This window comes from Pristis pectinata, chromosome 12, assembly GCF_009764475.1.
Source record: "Pristis pectinata isolate sPriPec2 chromosome 12, sPriPec2.1.pri, whole genome shotgun sequence".
Lineage (NCBI taxonomy): Eukaryota > Metazoa > Chordata > Chondrichthyes > Rhinopristiformes > Pristidae > Pristis > Pristis pectinata.
In genome coordinates this window covers 41635478-41662527 of record NC_067416.1, presented here as the reverse complement: position 1 = coordinate 41662527, position 27050 = coordinate 41635478, and the positions used below count along the sequence as shown (strand labels likewise).

The following is a 27050-nucleotide window of genomic DNA, read 5'->3' as shown; positions in this document are numbered from 1 at the left end:
CAGAATTAGGTCAATGACTAGATCAGGGATATTTTCTTTTGAACGAAGGATACTGAGGGGAGTGACCCATCAGGTCCATGCCTGCTCCCAGGGGACAATTCCATTAGTACCATTCCCCCTCCTTCCTTGTATTCTTGGAAATTATTGTCTCTCTCACATGCCCACCAACTCCCCTTTGATTCTTTTTGCCATTAATTTACACTAGGGGTAGTTAACAATAGCCAATTAATCTACCAACACATCTTTGGGATGTGGGAGTATTTGGACAACTGGAAGACTGTGTAGAGGACTACACAGTCACAGAGTATCCACAAACTCAGCACAGACAAACCCAAGGTCCCGATTGCACCCACATCCCTGGAGTTGTGAGAAAGAAGCACTAACTGCTGTTCTACTGTGCAACCGCTTTCCCTTACTAATTCATTTATTTAATGAAAAGGACAACCTGGAATCTATCCAGGCATTGGATTCAGACACAGTCAAGCCAAACAAAGCCCAGTCGTCGTTGCATAGTCCTTCTTGCAAACGTCTGGAAATCAGTGTCTAAACCGGAAGAGATTCTTCACAGATGATTCAAACAACAGGCAGACAAACTCGTAACTTGCAAATTCATACCTTACAAATGGCATTCCACAGATTTCCATAACGAGTCCTAGGCAAGTCCTGACCCTGCAGCAGGACACACACCAAAGGTGGCAGCATATTTATAGGGAATCTTCACATTGACTGTAGACCCCACGAAGCTTCATGGCATCACAGCCAAGGAACTCTGCTGATTACCACCTACTTTTTCCTCAGCTGATGAGTTAGTACTCTACAGTGGACGAAGCATGAAGTGAAGCAAGGGCATAACCAAGTACTCTCAATAGGAGAATTCGACATCCAGCAACAAGAATGGGTCAGGTGCATCACTACTGAGTGGCCAAAACCTGAAGGACGTTGGCTGGTTCTGCAGCCAGCAGTGAGACAACCAGTGAAAGTAACAAATTTGACCTCATTGTCGCAGATTCAGCTGCCCATGACATAACTGAAGCCGTAACCACCACACAGATCTTGTGAGGACAATTTCCCATCTTTACACTGATAATTCTTCTGCTTTTTGAACAAGGCCTCCTCCATTATTGTTACAACTAGGTCTGGGAGTAGAGGAACAATGATAAAATGCTGAAAACAGTCAGCAGATCAAGCAGCATCTATGGCAAAAGCTGGTTCACATTTCACATCAAGACCCATCATTTGACTTTCAATTACTACAAGCAGTGGGACCTCTACAAGGAAGATAAGTTGCATCTGAGATCTGGCGCCAGTGCATCGGGAATTAAAACATTCTCTCTGTCCTGCATCTTTTCTACAACCACATATTCATCTCTTATTTCCGCACTCATTGATAGACCGCTGGAGGATACCATTTCTGGACTTGGAATTGGTTTATTATTGTCACTTGTACCAAGGTACAGTGAAAAACTTGTCTTGTGTACCATTCATACAGATCAATTCATTACACCGTGCATTGAGGTAGGACAAGGTAAGACAATAACAGAGTCCAGAATAAAGTGTCACAGCTACAGAGAAAGTGCAGTACAGGTAGACAATAAGGTGCAAGGTCAAAATGAAGTAGATTGTGAGGTCAAGAGTCCATCTCATCATACATGGAAAACATTCAATAGACTTATAACAGCGGGATAGAAGCTGTCCTTGAGCCTGGTGGAACGTGCTTTCAGGCTTCTGCCCAATAGGAGATGGGAGATGAGAGAATGGCCGGGGGTGGGGGGGCGGGTGGCGCGGGGAGGTGAGGGGAGGGGAGGTGGGTAGAATCCTGGCTGGCTGCTTTACTGAGGCAGCAAGAAGTGTAGATGCAGTCCACGGAGGGGAGGCTGGTTTCCGTGATATGCTGAGCTGTGTCCACAACTCTCTGTAGTTTCTTGCAGTCACGGGCAGGGCAGTTGCCATTCCAAGCCGTGCTGCATCGAGATAGGATGCTTTCTATGGTGCATCGATAAAAATTGGTGAGTGTCAAAGGGGACATGCCAAATTTCTTTAGCCTCCTGAGGAAGTAGAGGCATTGGTGAGCTTTCTTGGCCGTGGCTTCAACATGGTTAGTCCAGGAAAGGCTATTGGTGATGTTCACTCCTAGAAACTTGAAGCTCTCAATTCTCTCGATCTCAGCACAGTTGATGTAGACAGGAGCACGTGCACCACCCCCCTTCATGAAGTCAATGACCAACTCTTTTGTTTTGCTGACATTGAGGGAAAGGTTGTTGTCATGACACAATGTTACTAAGCTCTCTATCTCACCTGGAGACCGAGATTGTAAAGTGTTAGCTTCCTTAAATCTGCCTGTAGCATCATAGGATTTCTTTATTAGTCACGTGTACATCGAAACACGCAGTGAAATGCATCTTTTGCGTAGAGTGCTCTGGGGGCAGCCCGCAAGTGTCGCCACTCTTCCAGCGCCAACATAGCATGCCCACAACTTCCTAACCCGTATATCTTTGGAATGTGGGAGGAAACCCACGCAGACAGAGAGAGAACGTACAAACTCCTTACAGACAGCGACGGGAATTGAACCCGGGTCACTGGCACTGTAATAGTGTTACGCTAACCACCACGCTACCATATCCCTCGTTCTGCTGGTCATTGGAATCAAAATGCTCCACTGGTTGCCCATTGTTAACCCGACAAATGTTCTGCAGCTACTCGGTGACATTCTTGATCCTGATCCCCGGGAAGCAATGCGCCATTTTGAAATCACATTTGCAGCCACAGTACCAACTCTTTGGAGCACTTTGCTTGATTCCCAAGAACTTGTAGCTATCCTGACCTTTATGCCGACCCGATCGCCACAAAGCTGAGCCATTTGTGGGCCAACTTCTTATTCCTGAATGTAATGCCAGAACCACCAACCCAGTTCCTCCTACACTCACCTGTTCTTTCCCCTCTTCTACCCATTCCATCTACCAACACCCACACACTTCTTCCACTAGGTCCCCTCACCCCACTATTCCCATCTGCCCACCCTACCTCCCTTATCTGATTCCATACTCCACCTTCCTTTCCAATCAGACTCCACCTTGCAGCCCTTTGTAATCTCCCCTGCCCTGCTATTTTTACTCTTCCCTCCTCCACCTGCCTATCACCTCATCTCAGTTGGATCCACTTATTGCTCGCCGGCTCTTGCTCCACCCCTTTCCACTGCTGCCTCCCTGCGGTTCTTTCAGCCCAGATGATGGGTCTCAAGCTGAAATGCAACCGTCCATTTCCCTCCACACATGCAGCCCGACACACTGAGTCTCTCCAGCATTTTATTCATTCAGAATACCCTGCCAATTTGAGTACCTGGTGATCATCTCCTATTGGTCTGCCAGTCAGGGTAAGTATTCTAACTGGGCCACTAATTTGTCTTCAACCCAAACTCCAGCTTTCAGGGGTTATTTGATAAGACCCTCAGATGTCGATATAAACTAATATCTATACACATTCCCACCTACTGTTCTAGTTACCTCTTCACAAAATTTGATCATGTTCAGTAGACATCATCAGTTGTTTTACAAATCCATGCTGGCTTTCTCTGATCCACTGAAAATTTAAGGTAGAGTCATACACACAGAAACCAGCCATTCAGCCCAACTCATTCATACTGACCAAGCTGCCTACCTGAGCTAGTCCCATTTGTCTGTGTTTGATCCATATCCCTCTAAACCTTTCCTTTCCACATATCTGTCTAAATGTCTACTGCTTCCTCAGGCATCTCATTCCATATACCCACCACCTTTTATAGAACATAGAAACATAGAAAAACTACAGCACAATTCAGGCCCTTTGGCCCACAAAGCTGTGCCGAACATGTCCCTACCCTAGAAATTACTAGGCTTACCCATAGCCCTCTATTAGATAGGTACATGGAGCTGAGTAAAATAGTCTCTTGAAAGACCGTATCGTATCCGCCTCCACCACCGTTTCCGGCAGCCCATTCCACGCACTCACCACTCTCTGAGTAAAAAACTTACCCCTGACATCTCCTCTATATCAACTCCCCAGCACCTTAAACCTATGTCCTCTCGTGCCTTCTTAACCAGAGTCAACCTGCGCAGCTGCTTTGAGCGTCCTATGGACTTGGACCTCAAGATCCCTCTGATCTTCCACACTACCAAGAGTCCTACCATTAAGACTATATTCTGCCAACATATTTGCCCTACCAAAATGAACCACTTCACACTTAGCTGGGTTGAACTGCATCTGCCACTTCTCAGCCCAACTCTGCATCCTATCTATATCCCTCTGTAACCTCGGACAGCCCTCCAAACTATCCACACCACCTCCAACCTTTGTGTCATCCACAAACTTACTAACCCACCCCTCCACTTCCTCATCCAGGTCGTTTATAAAAATCACAAGGAGTAAGGGTCCCAGTACAGATCCCTGAGGTACACCACTGGTCACCGACCTCCACTCAGAATACGACCCTTCAACAACCACTCTTTGCCTTCTGTGAGCCAGCCAGTTCTGGATCCACACTGCAATGTCCCCTTGGATCCCATGTCTCCTCACCTTCTCAATAAGACTGGCATGGGGTACCTTATCAAACGCCTTGCTGAAATCCATATACACTACATCTACAGCTCTCCCTTCATCGATGTGTTTAGTCACATCCTCAAAAAATTTAGTCAGGCTTGTAAGACAGGACCTGCCCTTGACAAAGCCATGCTGACTATTCCTAATCAATTATACCTCTCCAAATGTTCATAAATTCTGCCTCTCTATGTGAAAAAGTTGTCCAAGTTCTCTTTAAATCTTTCCCCTCCCATCTTAAAATTGTGCTCTGTACTTTTAGACTCCCTTAACCTGGGAAAAAGACTGTGACCCTATCTATGCCCATCATGATTTTATATACCTCTGTAAGATTAACCCTCACTCCAGGGAAAAAAGCCCCAGCTTATCTAGACTCTCCTTATAACTCAAGCCCTCCAGTCCCAGTAACATCCCGGTAAATCTTTTCTGCATCCTTTCCAGCTTACTAACATCCTTCCTATAGCTGCGCGACTGGAACCGCACACAATACTGCAACATCTTGTATAGCTGTAACATGACATCCCAACTCTTGTATTCAATACACTGACCAATATGACAAGCATGCCAAGCACCATCAACATCCTGTCTACCTGGGTCACCACTTTCAGGGAACTATGTACATGTACCCCCAGGTCTCTGTTCTAAATACTCTCGAGGACACCGTCATCTACTGTGCAAGTCTGGCCCTGGTTTAACTTAAAGTGCATCACTTCACACTTATCCAAGTTAAATTCTATCTGCCATTCTTTGGCCCACTTTGCCAGTTGATTGCTATCCTGTTAACATACAAATAGATGACCTCCTTCACTGTCCACTCCACAACAATTATGGTGTCATCCACAAACTTACTAACCATGCCAACTATATTCTCATCCAAGTCATTAATACAGATGACAAACACACATGACGCAGCACTGATCCCTGCAGCACACCACTGGACACAGCCTGCAATCTGGAAAAATAACCCTCCACTACCACCTTCCATCTCCTAGTATAAACTGATGGAATGGGCCAAATCTTTCTGGAGTGGGGTATCTTGAAATAAACTTTTATTCTTCCTTGCATTCTTCAAATCAAACACATTTGTGCCTCCCGGAAGTGCATATTAATATCCTCACAACGAAGGCAATGGAGTAGTAGGGATCCCAGTGAAGGAACGAAGACAGAAAATGCTGGAAATACTCAGGTCAGGCTTCATCTGTGGGAAGAGAAAGAGTGAATCTTGCAGGTCAAAAGACCCTTAAAGGCCAGAACTGGGAAGGAGACCAAAGCAGCTTGTTCAGTTGCAGGCACAGTGGCTGATCCTTCACTTCTCATGGGTGAAGGATATGGTCAACAGTTAAAATCTTCACCGATGATAATTAAGGAAGAAGGAAACAGGGTCGATTTGGAGTCTGATCAGGTACAGATGGGGACCGAGGCAGAAAAAGAGGCAGAATAGAAACACAAAAATCATTAAAGAGGAATGCAAGGTTTAAATTATTAAGCTGAAGATGAAATGGTTGTGTTTCAGATCTAAATTAATGATTTTTCTGTACTTCAATACAGACTTTTCAAAAACATGTCAATAAATTCAAACTCAAATAATTTAACCAAGGAGATTTATTGCAATATATTATCCATTCAAACACATCTTCACTTTAAAAGCAGAGAACAGAGCCTGTGGTACATGGAACAGGAACAAGATTTCACAATTTCAGGCAACTCAGTTTAAATTAACAGAACATTTCCTTGAATCACGGTGTTCCAACAGTAATTCCAAAAAGCATCATTCCCGTAAAAGTTTGCAATTCAAATTGTAAGATGTTAAATGTATAAATTAAAAAGTCTCACCCAAAACTGCAGGTATGAAATTTGTATCAGAAAACAAGTCACCTTTTAATAACTGTTCCTTATAAAACATAGTTTGATTACATTAATGATTGAATATGTACAATGGACAGAAATAATTTGAACACCATGCTACAAAATAATACCTACAGAGCAGAGTTAATCTATATGCAATACATTGTATTTAGTTGACCACATCATACAAGATTTTAGAAAGCTAATATTTGGGAAGATGAACACACTAATATAAGAACACCTTTGTATTTAAAGGTCAAGTCACATTAACATCAAGGCAGCAAATGTAGGGCTCAAAATTTGAGACTTTTTTTAATCTGGGTATATGCAGTTTTTCTCTGATGTTTTGTATGATTCCCAATTTCAATATAGATGCAAAAATGGTTCATGTAAAAGTGCTGGACAACACTATTCCACAGGGAACTGATCTGAGGTTGTCTATTATTTCCACAGGAACAGAACAAAATATGTTCTGAAATTCCAAATATAGGACAGATCATTAAACATTTGAAAGATGGAGTAATGTGTGGAAATTGGAGCATGTTCTTACAACAATAAAAGAATGACTCGTACATTAACATGAACAAGTTTTGAGAAAAGTTGCACATGTTGCAAAATAGATGGGAAAGGGAAATTCTATTTCCAAACCAAATTCAAAAAAGTGCTTTGAATGAGCACATTTATTTCCGGTAGACTGCAAAAATAAGTAAAAATTTTTAGTTGTTTCACTGAATAGCAAAACTATAAAACAACAAAACCCTTTACAAATTTCTAACATTTTTTAGCTAGATTATTTAGTTTAGTAATTCTTATATCAAAATATGTACCACCCATTTTCATATCTAGGTAAATGTTTTCTTCAATATGCCAGTAAATTTATAGTTACCCTACTTGTTCTGCACAGTCTCAGTTATGCTCAACCAAAACTTTACAAAGGTTTAAAAAAAATTGTTGTATGAAATTATGTGACTTGGATTTGGCAGTCCAAATTATTAAATTGTTATGCTTATTCTGGGTAAGCAACAATACATTAAACATTTGAAAGAAATAATTTCGACTTCCAATGTAATGGGGAATTAGAATGCAGACACATCAAAAGGAACTAGAGCTCAATGTTGAATAAGAAACAAAATGTAGATGCTGGAAGTCTGAAATAGAAACAGAAAATGATGAAACATTCAGCAGCTCAGCCAGCATCTGTGGAAAGAGAAACAGAGTTAATGTTTCAGGTCAAAGACCCTTCATTAAAACTTGGAATGAAAGGAAACATTAGTTTTAATTTCCAGACGGGGTCTAGGGATGAAAAGGACAAAGTGAACATCTCAGAGGGCGAGGCCAGAGCTGCCTTGGTGAAAAGCTGTTGAAGAAGCCATTTAATTAATGACGGTGGTGAGAGAGCAAAAACAAAGGAATATACAAAAGCTGTTAAATGAAAGTCAAAGAGCTCTAGAAAATGCTCAGATGTTTCATTGGAGACAGAACAGCTCTTATTACAGATGGATAATCTGCCGGAAAACTAGCCAGTTCTGATACAAACAGAATAAGGAAGTGACCCAAATTGCTGAATTCAATAGGATGGAATTAATTTCAGTTCACTGGTTGTCTCTGCTTGTATCAGAACCAGTTAATTCTGTGACACAAGGACAGTTTTTCCTCTCTCCACTGATATGAGCTGATCTGCTGGACAATTCCGACTGTTCTGACTTGCATGTCACAGCTTTTACATGTTCTTTTCTTTGTATCATCTCTCTAATCATCCTCATTAATCAATTTATCATCATGGCAACCCTAGCCTCAGCCAACCAGAGTCATTTCATTTAATCTGTCCATCCTCCTACCACGACACATGCAACTTAAACCAACTTGTTTTCTTTCTTTCCCAGTTCTGGCAAGGACTCTTCGACCTGAAACGTTGACACTACTTTTTTTTGACAGGTGCTGCATGAGCTGTTCAGTTTCCAGCATATTCTGTTGCTATTTTAAAACTCAATATTCTTCAGCATTCCAGCTTTAATTCTACAATGGTGTCAAAACATTCTTATACTTTTAAATTACACACTTTATATATATTTCTATAAGAAAATGCAAGGAACAACAAACCTGCTATGTACCTAAACTGGACCCAGGCCTCAGCAGAACCAGGCTCCAGGAGGAAACCCTACCAATCTCTATATAAGGCAGCAAATAACTACAAGTGCTACATTTTGTAAAAATGTTCTTTTCACTTAAATAGAGTAGCCTCAATGGTTTCTAATATACAGCTTAAGCTCAATGAAAAATAGTAACCTCGGTGTACAAATTAGCTGCCAGCTCATCTCATAGAAAACATTACAGCCAGTGTTTTATGAGAGAAAATACAAACCGGAAGGAAAATATGTAATATGCTTAAACAAATCACCCATGCTCTAAAATAAAATCTGCTACAGACTTCTTAAACTTCTGTTGCAGCTCTAGTCATCGAGATCTCCCATTGTTCTTTGGTCTTTTTACCTGTTCCCTTTTTTTTACCCTTTTCAGCAATTAAATGGCTTTTGAACAGCATTCACAAAAATATGTACAGGACATTCATTTTAGCTTCTGAGGAACTGTATTAAATAGCTGTACAACTCAACGTAAATAGAATCTAAAAATAGTAAAACAAATCAACTATTTTGACAGAGAAGGGACCCTCTGGCCCACTCATAAAAACAAAAGCTTATAGTAAACGTAATGTCAATGAACTCAGTGTGTTAAATGGTTGTCTCAATATGCAGAATTTTTATTTGGTAAAAGTACCAGATTGAAGAAAAGTACTTAGAGGAGGCCTAGTGTTCTTGCTGTACAATACAGACTGAACTAGAAGTTTCAGACTGAGGTTTTGCATGATCGTTACAGCCACTGTACGTCCAGGACAGCTCACTGACTATAAAACGTGTCCTAAAGGTAGGCTAATGCTGGTGGATAACTTCATATATTAATATCATGCAAATGTGCCTCTTATTCCAACAAATTATCATCTTCACATTCACCCTGCATGGAGTTTTCAGTCAGCGCTTCACTTCCGAAGTGCTCACTCTCACCCCCAAAGTACACCCCATCGGCATCATAGGCTTCCTCTTCTATTCCATTATAAAATTCTTCAATATCACTCTCCTCTTCCCCGTCACCAACACTTCTGCTGCTACAGGACTCATTGTCGCTAACACTGTTGCCAGAAGATGAACCTTCATCTCCCTCAGAGTCTGAGTAGACTTCAGCACCGTGGAAAATGTAGCGATTGGGTGCCAAGAACAGGTATTGGGAATCTGAAAATTAAGAAAGACATATACTGTAAGACCATTATGTTAGGAATATACAAGTCATTTAGATCCCCTACCCCCCATACATCTAAACCATAGGAGAGTCTGATCTCCATAATGCACGTCTAGGTGACAGAGGGAAGTGGGAGAAGGTAAAAAAATGTGGTCAATCCACACAAATGACATGACAAAGTACAAAAATTAAGTGCACAGAAACACATGGTTCATACAGTTTCATCTGCCTACATTATTCATACAAGGATATATTCAGGCTTTCCCTAAAGTCCCCATTTTATTTGTTGATAAAAATGTAACCCTAGACATGCAACATGACATACAGGAAATGTGCGCAATAGTCTCAACACATTGAAGGGTTTAAAACAAAACAGCTGTTCAAGAGAGAAGCACTTTATACTTCTCTATGGAGGATAGAGTTGTCAGAATGGCAGCCAACCAACTGACCATGAGGAGCTAGGTGTATCCAGTGGGAGGAAGGGGAACACATAATGTGACAGTTATAGAGATTATGTAATTAAGGGAACAGAAATGATCCTATGTAACCAGAATCTAGAGTCCCATATGACACACTACCTATCTGAAGCTAGAGCAAGAGAGATCTAAACTTAGCTCAAAAGGACATTGGGAAGGGAGGGATCAACCTAGATAATAGCCAGTCCACTGCTTCAGCATAGAATTACTAGGATGATACCTGGATTCCTAGCCAAACCCACAAAGTTCCCCTCACCAACATCTGGAGGATGCCCAAAAAACTGGGAGCAATGTTCAAGAGCTGACAAATAGCTTACTACCTCTACAAAATCATACATTTCAGCTAACATCCCAGACTCCTGTTGCCAATTCTTGTGTTTGGCACCCAGTTTTGAGTTTGCCTGATGTTGCTACAATCTACACTCTTTATTGAATCAGGGTTGGTCCCTGTCATGGAGTGATAGGTGAGCAGGCTGTGAGGTTACAGACTGTGGCAGAATAGAATTCCATTTCTACTGATGGCTCGCCATCTCATAGGTGCCTAGTTGTGAGCTGTCATATCTGTTGTGAACATATCCTATTTAGCATGGCTGTAATGCTGCACAGTAGGATAGAGTGTGAAGACGGGATTGCATTCCTGTCTGTATAGTACGTTGCTACTGCCTCTATCCTGCCATTGACATAACATGGGCAGATGCAATATGCTACAAAGTAATCCCACAATAATAAGAACAGAAAAGCTCTGGAACAAATAATCAAACACCGATGAACACAAACCTAAAAGGGTTCAACCCATGAATAGTCTATCTTCATTGACAGTGGAAGTTGAAATACAAGTGGCAGTTCCCCACAAACACCCAGATCAGAGGTGCTCAGTTTGGATTCATCCAGAACCACAACTCCAGATCTAATTACAGCTTCAAAACATCCGAATTAAAGTTTCGGTCAAACCTTTGACAGTTTGGCTTCGAGGATTCCTAGCAACATCGAACTGAGTGGGAATCAACGGACACACTGTTCATCGGCTGGAATCAGGTCTCAGACAAATTAAGATGATTCTGATTGTTGGAACCAACTACTGCAATCCTAAAACATACACAAATACCTTGGTCTAATCTCCTGGGGTCAACCATCTTCCTCTATTATAAACAGAAGAGATCATGCTTGCTGATAATTGCAGTGTTAAATTCCATTTACAATTGCTTAGGTATTGCAATAGTCCATGATTCTGTGCTGTTAAGATCTAGAAAAGATCCAAACTTGTGTGGTACAACACTGTGTCCTTGAAGCCAATTTTTTAATAACTCTCCAAGGTAACAAGATACATTTCTTTTCATTTGGGCATGTTTATTTTAGCCTGCTTATGCATCTTCCTTCATTTTTTGACTTACATGGCTTAAATATACATTAAATTTTTGTATTGTAGAGGCAATTATTGTAGTTTAAATCCACTTGTTTCTGTTTGGATTTAACCATTAAAAGTTGAAGTACTTGGACTCATTGGAAAAGAAATTAACTTTGACCACTCAAGCACTTGAACAGTGGACACAAGATTATTGACTTAGAAAATCGAAGTCGGAGAAAAAACCTGCAGATAATTGATCTCTGTGAAAATGTCAAAAATGGTAATCCTATTGAATTATTTTCCAAATTTTTGATGGATGTGTTTGGCTCTGAAGTTTTTTCTGCCCGTCCTATACTCGACCGTGCTCATCGAGCTTTAAGACCCAAACCTCCCGAAGAGCAAAAACTGCAATCAGTAATATTGTGATTCCACTATGTGAATAAGTGAAGAGCATTTAATTTGAATTGCTCGTTGTAAAGGAATTATCCAACACAAAGATCTGAAGCTTCATCTGGTTGAAGATTACAGTCCAGAAGTAATGAAAGAGAGGTTGCTTTTTAAACTGATCAAGTCACAGCTCTATCAAAGGAAACTTCAACCTGCATTGCTATTTCCAGCCTGCTTAAGGGTCGTTCTCCCTGACAAATCACGTAAATGGTTTGAATCAGTGGACGAAACTAAAAAAGTTTCTTGACGATCAACTTTTGACTTCAGATGGCCAATAAATGTACTAATCTTTTTATATCTATTCGGTCTACAGGTCAATAACTAGTTCATGGATCTGAACTTAAGTCCAGAGATTTTTGCCCTTTGTTAACACCATCGTGCCTGGTTCTGGAATATGGATATTCCATGCTTCTATATTATAATTCTCTTTTTCCTTTTATTATTTTTAATTGTTTATTTTTGAAATAATTAAGAATCTGATTTGGTGGCTTTTTTCTTTGAAAGATTAGTAAGACTATTTTTCAAAATGTTGCCTTTCAGAATTTCTAACTGTGAAGAATTTTCCAGTAAGTTGTTTTTTTCCTCTATATGTTTATGTTTGGAATGTTTATGGTACTTCTATCTCAATGTTTTCACTAATGGTGGTGTTTTGCATTCCTTTTAATTTGGAGATTTGCCATCAAGAGAGATGGGGTTAAGGGATTTTGTAGTTAGCTTTCTGGCTGTCTATTGGCCAGTCTTCGGGCTTGTGTGGGTGGGGGGGGGGGGGGGTGCTATTCTTAGTCTAGTTTTTTCCTTTCTGGGCTGATCTACAACTACAAATACGCCTGAATTGTCGTAACAGCCAGCTACCCTTTGAACTTTTTTCCCTCTTCCTGATTAATGAGTCTCCTGTGCAGCAAGGTTAACCCTTTACATACCATATGCTTTAGTCAAGTAAAATGGATAATATTATTAACCTTTGTCTCATGGAATACGAATGGATTAAATCATCCAATTAAACGGAAGAAGATTTTTAAAGTTTTCCATAGATTGAATGCTTAGATTATTTTTGCTCAGGAGACTCATATTAGGAAGGAGGATAATCAGTGTTTTTTTAGATTTTGGAAAGGTCAACAATTCCAGTCTAATTCACAAGCTAAGGTGAAAGGAGTTTCTATTTTTATAGACTCCTCAATTTCATTTGTTCACTACGAAACAATTTCAGACCCAAATGGTAGATTTTTACTAATTACTGGTGTACTTCATAACAAAAAAGTTATGGTTAATGTTTATGCACCTAATGCCGATTATCCTGAGTTCTTTAAACATTTATTTGCATCTCTTCCTAACTTAAACAAATATACGTTGGTTATGGGTGGAGCTTTCAACTGTTGTTTGAACCCTTCGATGGATAGGTCTGCGTCTAATCATATACTTCCAATCAAATCCACTATCTTTATCAATTCCTTTTTATTTGATTCCGGAATTTTAGAAGTTTGGGGGTTTCTACACCCCAACAATAAAGAGTTTTCATTCTTTTCTCATGTTTACCACAATTACTCTAGAATTGATTATTTCTTTATCGACTCTTGATTAGCTCCATCTGTTATCGATTGTATGATGCAATCGCCGTTTCTGATCATGCACCCTTGAAATTATCAAATTAGCTGACATAATTTTTGGTGCCAGGCAATGGCGGTTCAATTCTTCTCTGCTTCAGGATTTAAACTTCGTTAATTTTATTAAAGAACAGATCGCCTTTTTCTTTTCAACTAACTCTATGGAAGAGATTTCCCATGAGATATTATGGGATACCTTTAAAGTGTATATCCATGGTCAAATTATTTCATATTCTGCTGGATTGAAAAAACGAGCTAATAATGAAATACTTGTATTGGTTGGTAAGATTAAAGAAGTTGATAAAAAATACTCTGTTGCTCCTAATCTGGAGCTTTAAAAAAAGAGAATTGAACTTCAATTGCAACACAGTTTGTTATTAACATCCCCAAAAACTAAGAGTCAGTCTTATATACATGGTGATAAATCTGGTAAATTATTGGCCAACCAACTGAAAGCCGTTTCAGCTAAACGTCAGATTATTAAAGTTCGTAAACGAGATGGTAATTTGACAGTTGACCATGACCAAATTAATAAATCCTTTCAAGAATTTTATACCTCTTTATATCAATCAGAATTTCCTGAGGATTCCACCTTAATGCACGAATTTTTAAGGAAATTGAATATTCCAAAATTACCACTTAACGAATGTTTAACATTAGATGCACCCATTTCGGAGGAAAAAATAAAGAAAGCAATCTCTTCGATGAATTCTGATAAAGCACCTGGTCTCGATGAGTAAACAGTAGAATTTTTTTTTAAATCTTTCTGATCTTCTTTCTCCTTGGTTATCTAAAATTTTTTTAAAGATGCCCTCTTTGTAGGTAAATTACCACAATACTTTTATGAAGCATCTCTTTCTTTAATTCCTAAAAAGATAAAGATCCTTCTGAATGTGCATCATATAGACCTATTTCCTTATTGAATGTGGACTCAAATTTTTCCCCCAAAATATTGGCTACTAGACTGGAAAAGGTACTTCCACAAATTATTTCTGATGATCATAGGATTTATTAAAAATCAGTATTTGCAGTTTAATATTAGGAGGTTTATGAATATTGCATATACCCCTTCATTTAAAACTCCAGAATGTGTTATTTCGCTTGATGCCGAGAAGGTGTCTGATACAGTTGAATGGAAATATTTATTTAACACTCTTGAGAAATTTAATTTTAGCCAAAATTTTATATTCTCGAATAAATAGATATATGATACACCTTTGGCTTCTGTACTTACCAATAATCAGATATCCCCCTTTTTCAGGCTTTTGAGGTACTAGAGAGGGCTGCCCTTTAAGTCCTTTACTATTTGATATTGCCTTAGAACCCTTGGCAATTGCTCTTCATGACTCTTCCAACATATTTGGCATTATTTGTGGAGATGGGACGCATAAGGTATCATTATATACAGATGACCTGTTACTTCATATCTCTAACCCTGAGAAATCCATCCCTGAAGTATTATCACTGCTTGCTCAGTTTAGTGTTTTTTCTGGCTATAAATTAAATCTTATAAGAGTGAGCTTTTCCCACTAAATATGCAAGTTCCAATATATAGGCAATCACCATTCAGATTAGTGACTAATTATTTTACTTATTTGGTTGTTAAAATTATCAAGAATTATAAAGACTTATTTAAAGTTAACTTTTTACCGTTAATTGATCATGTTAAACAATTGCTTACTAAATGGTCCCCATTGTCCCCATCACTGATTGGTCGAATCAATGCTGTTAAGATGACTATTTTACCTAAATTTTTGTATCTATTTCAGGTGGTTCCAACCTTTATCTTTAAATCCTTTTTTGATATTATTGATTCTAAAATTCTTTCATATATATGACAGAAAAAACCCAAGGTTAAGAAATACTTACAGAAATTAAAAAAGGATGGCAGTATGGCTTTGCCTAACTTTAGATTTTACTATTGGGCAATTAATATTCCATATTTAATTTTTTGGACACAAGATTTAGATGTAATTCAATGTCCACGATGGGTGTATCTCGAGCAAGGGTTTTCATTGGCTTCTATTTTAGGGGCCTCGCTCCCCTTTGCACTTACTAAATTGAATAAACAAATGATTAATCCAAAAACTAAACACACAATACGAAAATGGTTTCAATTTTGTAAATTTTTTGGATTGAATAAATTTATTTTATCAAGTCCTATCTAATTTTTTCTTTCAACCATCTGGAATTGATCCAGCTTTTTTTTAAAATGGAAAATGAAGGGAATAACATGTTTTCATGATCTATTCGTTGATAACTGTTTCTTGTCTCGAATAGTTGTCTAATAAATATAATTTGCCTCCTAGATCACATTTTTTTTTAAGATACTTACAGATTAGAAACTTTTTATGTTACTCTACCTACTTTTCTGATACCACATCAAATTGAAATTACAGAAAAAAATTTAGGTTTTAACCCTTATCAGAAGGGCTTGATAGCAATAATTTATGATCTGATTATGAAAATATGTTCAGGGATATCTGATAAAATTAAGAATGAATGGGAAAGAGAACTTCAGATACTTTTACCTATAGAGACATGGAAGAAAATTCTCCAATTAGTTTACACCTCTTCAATGTGTGTTAGACACTCTTTGATACAGTTTAAGGTGGTTCATAGAACCCATATATCTAAGGATAAGTTAGCTTGTTTTTACAACCATATAAATCCTATCTGTGATGGATGTAATTCTGAGGTGGCTTCCCTGACACACATTCTGGTCCTGCCCCCTTTTTGGAAAAATATTGGAAAGACTTTTGATATTATTTCAGTGGTATTGAATATTGATTTACAATCTCATCCTATTACTGGATTCTGGCCATTTATCTGCCTCAGCCTGTTGTATGATTGCATTTGTTACATTAATAGCCAGGAGATCCATTCTATTTAAATGGAAAGATCCTAAACCTCCTACTATATTACAATGGTTTCCCCAAACTATAACATGCTTAAACTTAGAAAAAATTAGGAGTGGTACTATTGATCCTTCGGTTAAATTTAAAGAAACTTGGAGCCCATTTATCCAGCATTTTCATATGATGTAAATTGACCTTTTCAATAACTTTCTATTCGAATATAGAGGAGCGGAGTTATGACATAATAATGCTTTTAACCGATGAAATACAACAGCCCAGCTTTTGTTTAGTTTTTGGTTATTATTATTTGTTTTGTTTTTTTTTAAGTTTGGGGTTTTTATTCCGTATAATCAAATTTCTTTTAAAATCTTTTTCATGTTCAATTATCAAGAGATTGGGAGGTTCAGATTACAAATTTTACTGTCTGCATACATTACTGTTATTATTGTAATCCTGCTCTCTTTGTATCATGTGTATAATTACTATGTTATGGACTCAGTGAAAGTCCCTTTAAGATAGAGAGTGTGTGTGTATGTGTGTGTGGGGCGTGCTTACGTCAATAGAAGATAAAGGACGTAATGACGTTGTTGAAGAAGTAAGAAGAAGAAGAAGGAGAGAGAGAGAGAAGGGAGAGAGACACCAGCCTGCTTTTTCTCTCTATCGATGGATGAGAAACAATAACTGTGTTTGCCACTGAAATCCATGTATGGAAGTTGGAAGTAATCCGGTGGAGTTCACTTTGTTGCTGACCTGTAGAAGGAAACAGGTATTTGTGTGTGGACGACCACGGTTCGGATGCTTTTCGGGGTGAGGAAGTCACTACCGAGTAAACACTGAAGTGTCGTTTGGGTTCCATCGAGGAACATCTGGATTTCGTATGTACTCTCTCTATGTTTTTCTACATCTACATCTTATCTTCAGACAACGGTGGTTGTTGAAGAAGCCCTTGCTCATGTTTCACCTTATGGCTTGCGGAACTGAACTTTAAGAACCATTCAGGAACTGGGAGTTTTGGACTTTGTCACACACACACGAGACGAGTTTAGTTTTGGGGTTAACATTCGAGGTTTAACATTTTTGAATTCTAACATACTAACATTTTTACTTTTATTTTACGTATTATCATAAGTAGTGATTAATAAAATAGTTTTTAACACTGAATCATGCTCAGTGTGTTTCTTTTGTTGCTGGTTTGTGACAACTATTGTTATGTTAATTTGAAGTGTAATAAAAAGATTGAAAAAAAGTTGAAGTACAAATTGGTCATGGTCTGAGTGCATCATGGAATAGAACTGAGGGGTTAACTCTTCTTGTGATCCTATAGCATGTTTTACACCGAGTTCAACCACCTGTCATAGTTATTAATATGCAGTTGAGCTAGACAGATACAGTCCTCAACCTTGAGAACGGAGGGGAGAAAGTGACAGGATTTTTTTCTACTTAGCTCCAAATAAGCTTGGTAATGTGTATACAGTGGACAAGTTGGACAAGGAGTAGGCAGCTTACAGTAAGCTATGTGATTTTATCTGTTTAATCTGCAGCACTCATCCATGGTGGATGAATGGAACTGCATGAAGGAATAATGTGGATAACACTACCAATCTTCAGCTAAATTCTCTGGAGTTAGGAACATGAGGCAAACCAATGCACGACTCCATTTCTACCTGAACGGGTTTCTCAGTTGGTAATGTGTTTCCATGAATTACAAATTAACAAAACAGTATATTAGAAGTCCACTCAACTAAAAGTGTTCATTTTAAACACCTGCATATGCTCTTTCTTTCCCATCACCAGCAATTTTCATCTTTTTACCAGGCAGTTTGTAATCAATTACCAATTCTTCCCTCACTGAAAGTCCAATGTTCTTTCACCAGCTCTTTACTAGTCAGTAAACAAAGCCAACATATAACTAGACCCACTCTCAGCCTTGTTGAGTTGCACAATCTCAACAGATTAGCCCCAGTCTTTGGGATAAAGGTTGGGCAGGAGAGGTAAGAGGTTAACTAATGATGACTCCCACTCTTAACCGCACCTACTGCTGGAAACGTGAATGTGTAAATTCAATGATGACCGAATATGGCTGTGAAGACCCATACATTGGGCTGAGTCAACCAACCCACTTCTCACAGTTATGGCCATTTCACTCTTGAAGGTTGGTAGGAGGGTAACCTAAGTGTGCTGGAGGAACTCAGTGGGTCATGCAGCATCTGTAGGAGGAAAGAAACTGTCGATGTTTCGAGTCGAAAACCTGCCTGGTCTATAGCCTGTGTAGTGAACCATCACGACGACCCTGAGCTCCTCTAGATTTTAGAATCTTGCAGCCTTTGCCTCTGCTACCAGCAATCTAGGCAGTGATGATCTGGAATGTTTAATGGTGGGAGGGGTTCTCTGGCTTGATGAAGGGAAGGACCAGGGTCTCTGACCCAGATTTGGGGAGAGAACAGTGTGGTGGAGATATATTTAAATCAGAGAAGCCATGTGTTAATCCACACCTAGACAGATAGAGCATTTAACAGTCATATTAAAACCTTTCAGTCAGCAAGCCTTAGGCAATACTACTAGCATCTATACATCTTGAAACTCAGCCTCTTCAATCTGCTCACAGAACCAGATTCACCACAGTTGGATCAAATTAACTCACGTCCTCGTTCTGTATTCATGATGGTATTTGGCACCAAGTGGTAGAGGAAAAAAAAGGGGAAACAGTCGTTGAATAAGACCTCTAACAGAATACCTATGGGCTACAGTAAACAAACCGAAGATCACAACTAACCATGGATGAAACTCCCTGATAGAGTCAAACCAGTGCTCAATCAGAGCAGTGCTCAAGACAGGCATGTTAGGAGGACTTGGTAAAAGGAGAAACCTAATGATTGGTTTGGATTTTACCTCCCTGCATCTGCATTACACCCTATCCATTTCCCTGAGCAGGGAGGCATCCTAGCTGCACATCAGATGTCCAGTGGGATTCTCGCTGCGGAGAGAGAATTTAAGATGTACAAGGGAAGGAAAATGCCATCATCCAAAGATGTGTCAAGTGCCTCGAGTATCAGTCAAGATTTTGATTGAAGCCTCAACTGAGAACAAGGCCTACACCAGATAAATAATAGTGCCAACTTGAGAGAGAAGATGTAACAAAGCCCTCTCCCCACAATAAGAGGATATCACATTGTTTATTGTCATTTTCAAGAGCCTAAGGCCTAAGAAATGTGTTCTGCCTTCTAGCTAGCAAGAAGTGGGGAGGAAAGGAGTAGTCAACAGTGGCCCTGGTAGAAGTAAGGGAATGAGAAATAAAACAGAAAAAGTTGAAAATACACAGGCAGCCACACCAAGAGTGTTACAAATCAGTCCTGCATTTCACAAGTCTTTATCACAAATGCAACTCATGGGAAGCAATTTGTTGAACAATCCACCAACCCAGCCATATGGTGAAGTTGTAACCGGTCCCAAATGTGGTTTCTTTCTTGGAGACTTAAGTCTGAATTTAATCACTGTCCTTCCCAAATAATCTGATCTCATACACATCAATACTCCTGATTAAAAAGTGGTAAAATCAAATCATCAGCGCGTGTGAAAATGACAGTCTTTGACATGCATTTACATTGTCTGCACTGCAACTGCTATTCATTCTGACTGCTGCTCTCAATGAGGGTCCATTGTGTTGTATATTATGAGAAAATAGTTGGTAAGCAGCAGGTTGGATGACCTGTCCCATTCAAACAGCCTTCCAACTAACATTCCCATACGAGTAATTTTTTTTGGCCAAGCAGCTACAGAATAACCATTAAAATGTAACAGCAAGAAGGGTTGGAATAAAAAAAGGTCAATTCTATATGCAAAATTATATATCAGCCAATGAACATTTACATGATGACTTAATTGGGAAGTCATTGGGCATCTATGCTCCAGACTCTAGTAATACTTAACTGTACACAAAATGTGAATTCAGAGTTACATATACAATATGACTTACCAGACAATCGCTTACTGATTTGTTCTTTTGGAAATTTACTGCTCCAGCCTTTTTTGAGAGTTTCTTTAGTGTGCTTTGTGTCACTTGGAACATGATGCTCCCTGTCTGGGCAACTTTCTTCAATAGCATGGGTAATATGCACATCACTGTCACAATCCCCAGAGCTTTCTGCCACAGGAGTTGACCTCTCCTTCCCGTGAATTGTTTCTGGCTCAGGTTCCTCTGGATTTTCCTTCATACAACTTGTGGTGGATTCCACAACAGGTTCACAACTTGTAGCTGCAGAATCTTTACTTGTTGCCAACCTGCAGTTCTCCACTTCTTGCTCACATGAACTAGAATCTTCTGTTAAAACCGGAGGAGTAGGAGGGAGATCACATGGCTGATATTTTAATTCTTTTTGCAATCGTGGGGGTTTTTCTGTGATTTCTGTAAGTTTCACTGGATTGCCACAAAGGTCTTCAAACTCTCCGCCCAAACGATGAAACAGCTCATTAATGACAACATCACAATCACCCAATAGCTCCACATCAAAGTTAAGATGATTCAAGGGCTCCCTATTGATCAGCACCTGAGGCACATGATGGGGTATAGAACCTGCAAATAGATCATCAATTAAAAATAGGGTTGGAATGATGAATAAAAATTGCATGCAAAAATAGAGAATTACGCAACTAAACAAAGTGTTCAAAATAATTCAGCATGCATAGGAAGTACCTGTCCATATTTCTAAGTTTGCTAGTTCTGAATCACAGGAATTTATGGCAAAAGAACATTCATGCCAACTGATGAATAGCCATTTAGCCTGAACCACTTTCCAGCTCTTGCTTTATAGTCCAGTAGGGTCTGGTGCTTCAAGTGCACGCGCACATAATTCTTAGAATGGGTTAAGTTCCGATTACACTACCCTTTCAGGAAACTGTCCCCAGTTCCCTATATTTTCTGCAGAGTCCTTTAAATGAATCAGTTTTAATTTGTGCTTAATTTTGTAAAACACCTATACTTCATGTTTTTATTGGTCTCAATTTGCACTGATTGACATCCTCGATATTTCAAGCTCTGTTTTTCTTTAAAGGGCTCCATCACCTGCATTTCTTTATAGATACTTAGAACTTCAACTTCAGACTAAAGCTATTTAGTAAACAAATTATGCACAAATAGGCTTTATTTTAAAGCCAAAATAAATGTGCAATAGTTTCTCTGATATGTCCTTAACATGGTACAGAACGATACTGATTCAAAATGAACAAAATATAATCCTTACTTCATACTATTTTAGATGTGCAGAAATTACAGTTTGACTCATTTCACTTGGACTGACTCAACCTGCAGGAAGTCAGCAAGAACGGAGCTTTTATCTGCTCACAATGCTGGCTGTGAATGTATGCGGTGAAATCAGGACAAGTTTTACTTTTGGTCATGCCCAGAGTCAATGCCTCACCATGCACTGCCCACATTTAAGAAATACATCCATTATTCATGGAACAAAACCAAAGCACCGGTCACCATATTCAGAAAGTTGCTTTAAAATCTTAACTGCAATACCAATCATCAAGGATATGTGGCATGCATCCATCAGACAGTATCATTAACAAGTAAATATTTACAAGTATGCCAGTTCATGCTTTCAAAGAACAAGAAATGAGAGATTACTAAATGGTAAATCACACATTATTGATTTACTATTGTCAATATTTGAATATTTTTTTAAAATATTTGTTGAATTCTGCTAATCAAGATGCTGGCTCATTATCATTTTAATAGCTAAGTGTAGCATTTTGCATTGATAGTGTTCTTTGATACCAATATTCATTACAACACTCTATAATACTGCATTAAAATATTTGTGATATATCCTATGAATCCCATAAGGTTAATTAATAGATTAGGATTCTTACTTGGTATGAGGGCCACTGGCCGGACTTTTAATGAAGATCCAATTACAATTAGGAGGTCAACTTCATCTTTGTCATACTTCATACTCCTGTGAAATTGCTCAGGTAAGTTTTCACCAAAAAACACTATATCTGGCTTCATAATGGCAAGGGGAACTTCAGGTGGGCACCTTGGACAGCGGGGTACAACCTTAAAAAAAAGAACAAGTTAGTTTCATGCTACAAACCATCTTGCACACAGCTTAGTTAGGTGCACACATTTCACAACAGTTGGTGCACTGCACCGTCATTGGCTTCTTGGATATAAAATTCAGACAGCCACATAGTACATCAGTACAGTGCACCAATTTGAGTAAAATGCAGCTTGATGGCCCCCCATCATCCATAAGTCTCCATGTTTACTAAATTCCTAAAGTACTGGATTAATTGGATAGATCATCTAATAGGGACTTGTACACCTCCCAGGAGTTAACACAAGAACTACACACAGTGCTTGATGAAATCAAACACCCACTCCAGCTCTGTGACAAGGAGAAACAAACATCAAGGCTCATCTTCTTCATCAGGACAGCAAAAGAAAAACAGACCCCTGATTCAACACAGAACAGAGCGGTGATTTCAATTACCTCACTTCAAAAACAAATTACCTGATTGAATACTTCTTCTCTAATTGCTTCACAGTCAACCTTGTATTTGCACATCAGACAAGAAGCCATGGCAAATGAACCTAAGTAAAGATTTCACATAACAATAAAACCAATACATTCATAATTCACAAGAAATATTACTTACAGAAATACATCAGAAGGAACAGAAAAGAAGCAATCCAAAGCCATAAATAAACCTGATGGTACCCCAATAAGATTAACAATTTTTTTTAATTCTAGAATTTGCATCAACTCCCCAGAAATATATAAAATTCTTCCCCAAATTACAAACATGTTTAAAAAAGATCAAATCCTGGACGCTGGCTCTCCTTTGGTAAGCTATGAACTCTGCTGAGCTTAACTTGAGGGCACATCAAGACATATTTTGCCCTGCTTTCTAAAATCAAGTTTGAATAAAAACAGAAAATGCTGGAAATATTCAGCATATTAGGCAGCATCTATGAACAGAGAGATAAAGTTATGTTAGACCGCTCATTAGGAAACGATGTGGATCCACAATGATCCCATCAGCCCCCAGTTCAATCAGGAAACAGGTGTAGAGGGCATGCATGCCTAACTTCTATGAAATGCTGGCCTTTAACACAGCACAATAAATGAAGCCGGATAACCATATACTTGAACAGCAAGATCTTTATGAGCATGTGCTTAAAAGAAGTCAATGTGTACTCCAACCAATATTCTCAGGTAGATTTTTTGAGGTGCTTTTGTCAGATCTGACTAACAGGACAGGAATCCCACATTAAAATGTGTAATAAGTCAATGAGAGGGAAAACTCATTCAGTTATTTAGTTGCAGATATTATCCTCTACTAACCATGGCACTCAACAATCCTACGAATGCCAGCAACCTGCTCCAGGGTATCTATGTTCTGGGTGTAATTCCGAAGCAGTCTCTCTTGTTTATCCAGCAAGGCTATAAATTTGTGACAAAGTGATGGCTGGAACTGACCAGGATAAATCTCCTGTGAAATAAAAACAGGTGGAATTACCCTCTAATATGCATTCTGATAATATCTATTAGAACAAGTTAATCTAGCAGGCTTCTGTAAAGTGTAACTTTATTGGGTATAAAAATTCAAAATGCTATGTGATGGAACAATTAGAACATTCCTCAATAGGGTTATTAACCAACCAGTTTTGCAGAAAATTCACTTTCCATTGAATACCTGTCGTAGCACAGTCACAAGATCATGCACCCAAATCCAAAGCAAAGGCTCAAGAGAAACTCCACACTGACATATTGGTGCAATACCGAGAAAATGCTGCTCTTCTGGATGTGCCACTTTTAGAAAAATGCTAAACCAAGGTTTTAACTGTTCTCAGTTAGACTTTAAAGATCCCAGGAATATTTGTCTTTCACCGTCTAAAATCAGAATACCTGCTATTGACATGTTTCTTTGAGCTGCATAAGCAAATTAACAGTGACTTTTTTCGTACATCATTGCCTGTGGATCCTCGCAAGGTTGTGAAAAACATATTATAAATTCATGTCTTAGGACAGAGCCCACAATGATTTGGTGGAAGATAATTTAAACTTAAGCTAGGCAGCAATTAAACTACATCAAACTTTCTGGTTTTATATTACTAAATGACAAATTGATCACACAGTCAAATGAGACAGTTTGCATTTCAATAGCAATGAACTAAGCATTTTCTGAGAGTACTTTACACAGTAACAAACTGCAATTAAGATAGCAAACAGGTAAAGGAAGAGGCTCCTGGAATGGATTCTTTTTTAAAAACAAAAGCACTGAAAATAAGTAATGTGATGGAGGAAAGCAAAAGGGAGGAGCAAAGTACCTGAACAAGCATGCCCTGTAATGGAACGCAAGCAGCAGTTCTTGGTATTGTGGGGACAGAATTGGTATTGTTCTCCTTGGAAGGGTGGTGGGTGGAGAATTAATCAGGGCTTTCCAAAGGAAATTGAATATAGACTCTCAAGTGAAAATAATTTGCATGGTCATGGGGATACAGCAGGGGAATGGGACCAACAGGATTGCTTCACAAAGAAATGCCAGTCTCTTAATGAGTTGAAATGCTTCATGTAGCATTGAGTGACAAAGCCATGAGGAGATCTGAGACTAGGATACAGGCTTCAATGCTTTATGAGAAATGGGCTTTGATACTCTGGATGAACGGCAGCTTACAAATGAGTAACTGTGTTGTGATGGTGAGCAAAGCAATGGGGGGAGGGGGGGTGCAGGAGTGGAAGGAGGGAGGTAGGAATAAACCTATTTCACTTTCTTTTTCATTAGCAGCTACTGCATGGGAACACCAATGGCAGATTCCCTTCCAAAACACAACATATACACTATCCCCATGCAGAAATATAACAGCCTTCCCTAAATCTGCAACTCCCACCCTTCACTAGAAGGACCAAAGCAGTTGAAGAAGGTGGATCATCCACATCTCCTCACGAAACGTTCTACTTCACAATTTTTTCCAATCTACTTGTTCCAGATTCATACAATTGTACTGAAAAAAGTAGAAACAAAGGGCTGGATCAGCCTATATCCAGAATGCTCCTTGTGCCCATCTCATGCCCTTCCTCCATCTGTGGTGTGGCACAACCATTGCATTAAACGAGATACATTCAGAACAAAACTGAGCAGCGTTAAGACATCCACTTGTGGATTCAGAATTGGCTTGCCTATAGAAGACAGTGGCTGATGAATCTTATTCTGGGCGAAGGTCCTTGATTAGTGGTCTTCCACAGGAATCCATACTGGGACCTCTCTTCTTTTATGATATATACATACACATAACGGCGGATGAAAACACAGATGGGTGAGTTCGTAAGTTTACAGATGACACCAAGATTGGTGGCACTGTGGATAATGCAGAAGATTGCCAAAGGATACAGTAGGATATAAATCAGTTGGAGATATGGGCAGAGAAATGGCAGATGGAGTTTAATCCAGACGAGTGTGAGGTGTTGAACTTTGGGAGATCAAATGTAAAAAGTACACAGTTAATGGCAGGACCCTTAACAATACTGATGTAGAGAGGGATCTTGGGATCCAAGTCCACTGCCCCCTGAAAGTGGCCACACATGTTGATAGGGTGGTAATAATAAAGGTGTTGTTTAATGTTTGGAGAGGAGTGGGTGGGGAAGAATGCCAAAAATAGGAACAGTCAGGTGGTTTTGGAAATGAAACAGCAAACATGGGGAAAGATCACATGTAGGGCTCAATATTAAGTTTTATGCAACACTTTCTGGACAGCAGATAGTGACAGCCAACAGTTACACTGATTCAAAACTGGACATAGTGGCTGTGCCGGTCTCGAGCCAGAGGGAGGTTTAATTCTTTCATTTATTAATGTCACAAAGAAAGTTAGAGTTGGCAGCAACTCTAGTTGGATTGACTGAGATGACAGCAAGTAGAATTAGGCATCCCATTATGGGAATCTGAACATATATTTGAGTAATATTGCTAAGTTGTAGTATGTATAGCTGAGCATCCAAGCAAGGTTGGAGATACTATTTGAGGAAGGCTGAAGTCAACAATGGCAAAAATTGAAATCAGAATAAAACAGTGTCACTGAAATGACTGATGGAGGTGCACACATTGTGAATGGAACAGTCAATAGTATTGCTGGAAATGGAAAAGTGGAGGAGACCCCCTCTATAAACACAATTACCACTCAATTCATGTTCATAAATCATATGGGACCACATTTAGATGTTTACATTGATTAAGTGTAATTAGATGACAACTGCTTTCTGAACATCTTAGAAAGCATCTTTTCCTCACTCTCGACATTTCACTTGGCTCTGCCTCTTGCCTTAAATTAACAACATCAGGTTTCTCAAAATTTCCAAATCGTTAAGATATTTACCTTTGCAAACTTAAAAAATGGTCTGGGGTCTTTTCTGAAGTATTCAATGTCAAACATGGCATGAGGATCTGGAAGGTCTGGAAAGTCTACTGCCAATCTGGCATAAATCCCATCTCTTGATCTGAAGTCTGGTATTCCACATGAAACGGAAACCTAGGAAAGTGCATTAAGACCAACTTATTGATCAGTTGAAAGCAAAATTGAGGTTCATTTTATTTCACTCCATTAAATTTTCAACTTGGT

General features: G+C 39.0%; 1 protein-coding gene across 3 annotated transcripts in view; it reads right to left on the bottom strand.

Moving 5' to 3' along the window:
* Positions 1-6117: 6117 nt before the first annotated feature.
* Positions 6118-27050, bottom strand: part of sirt1 (sirtuin 1) — a 41624-nt gene continuing 20691 nt past the window's right edge. For all 3 annotated transcript variants that reach the window (XM_052027414.1, XM_052027413.1, XM_052027412.1), the window contains 6 exons: positions 26808-26960; positions 23782-23929; positions 22948-23027; positions 22304-22490; positions 20406-21002; positions 6118-9698 (listed from right to left, as the gene is read on the bottom strand). In XM_052027414.1, coding sequence (XP_051883374.1) covers positions 9391-9698; positions 20406-21002; positions 22304-22490; positions 22948-23027; positions 23782-23929; positions 26808-26960 — 1473 coding nt within the window. In that variant the 3' untranslated portion in view covers positions 6118-9390. The remainder of the gene's footprint in view (positions 9699-20405; positions 21003-22303; positions 22491-22947; positions 23028-23781; positions 23930-26807; positions 26961-27050) is intronic.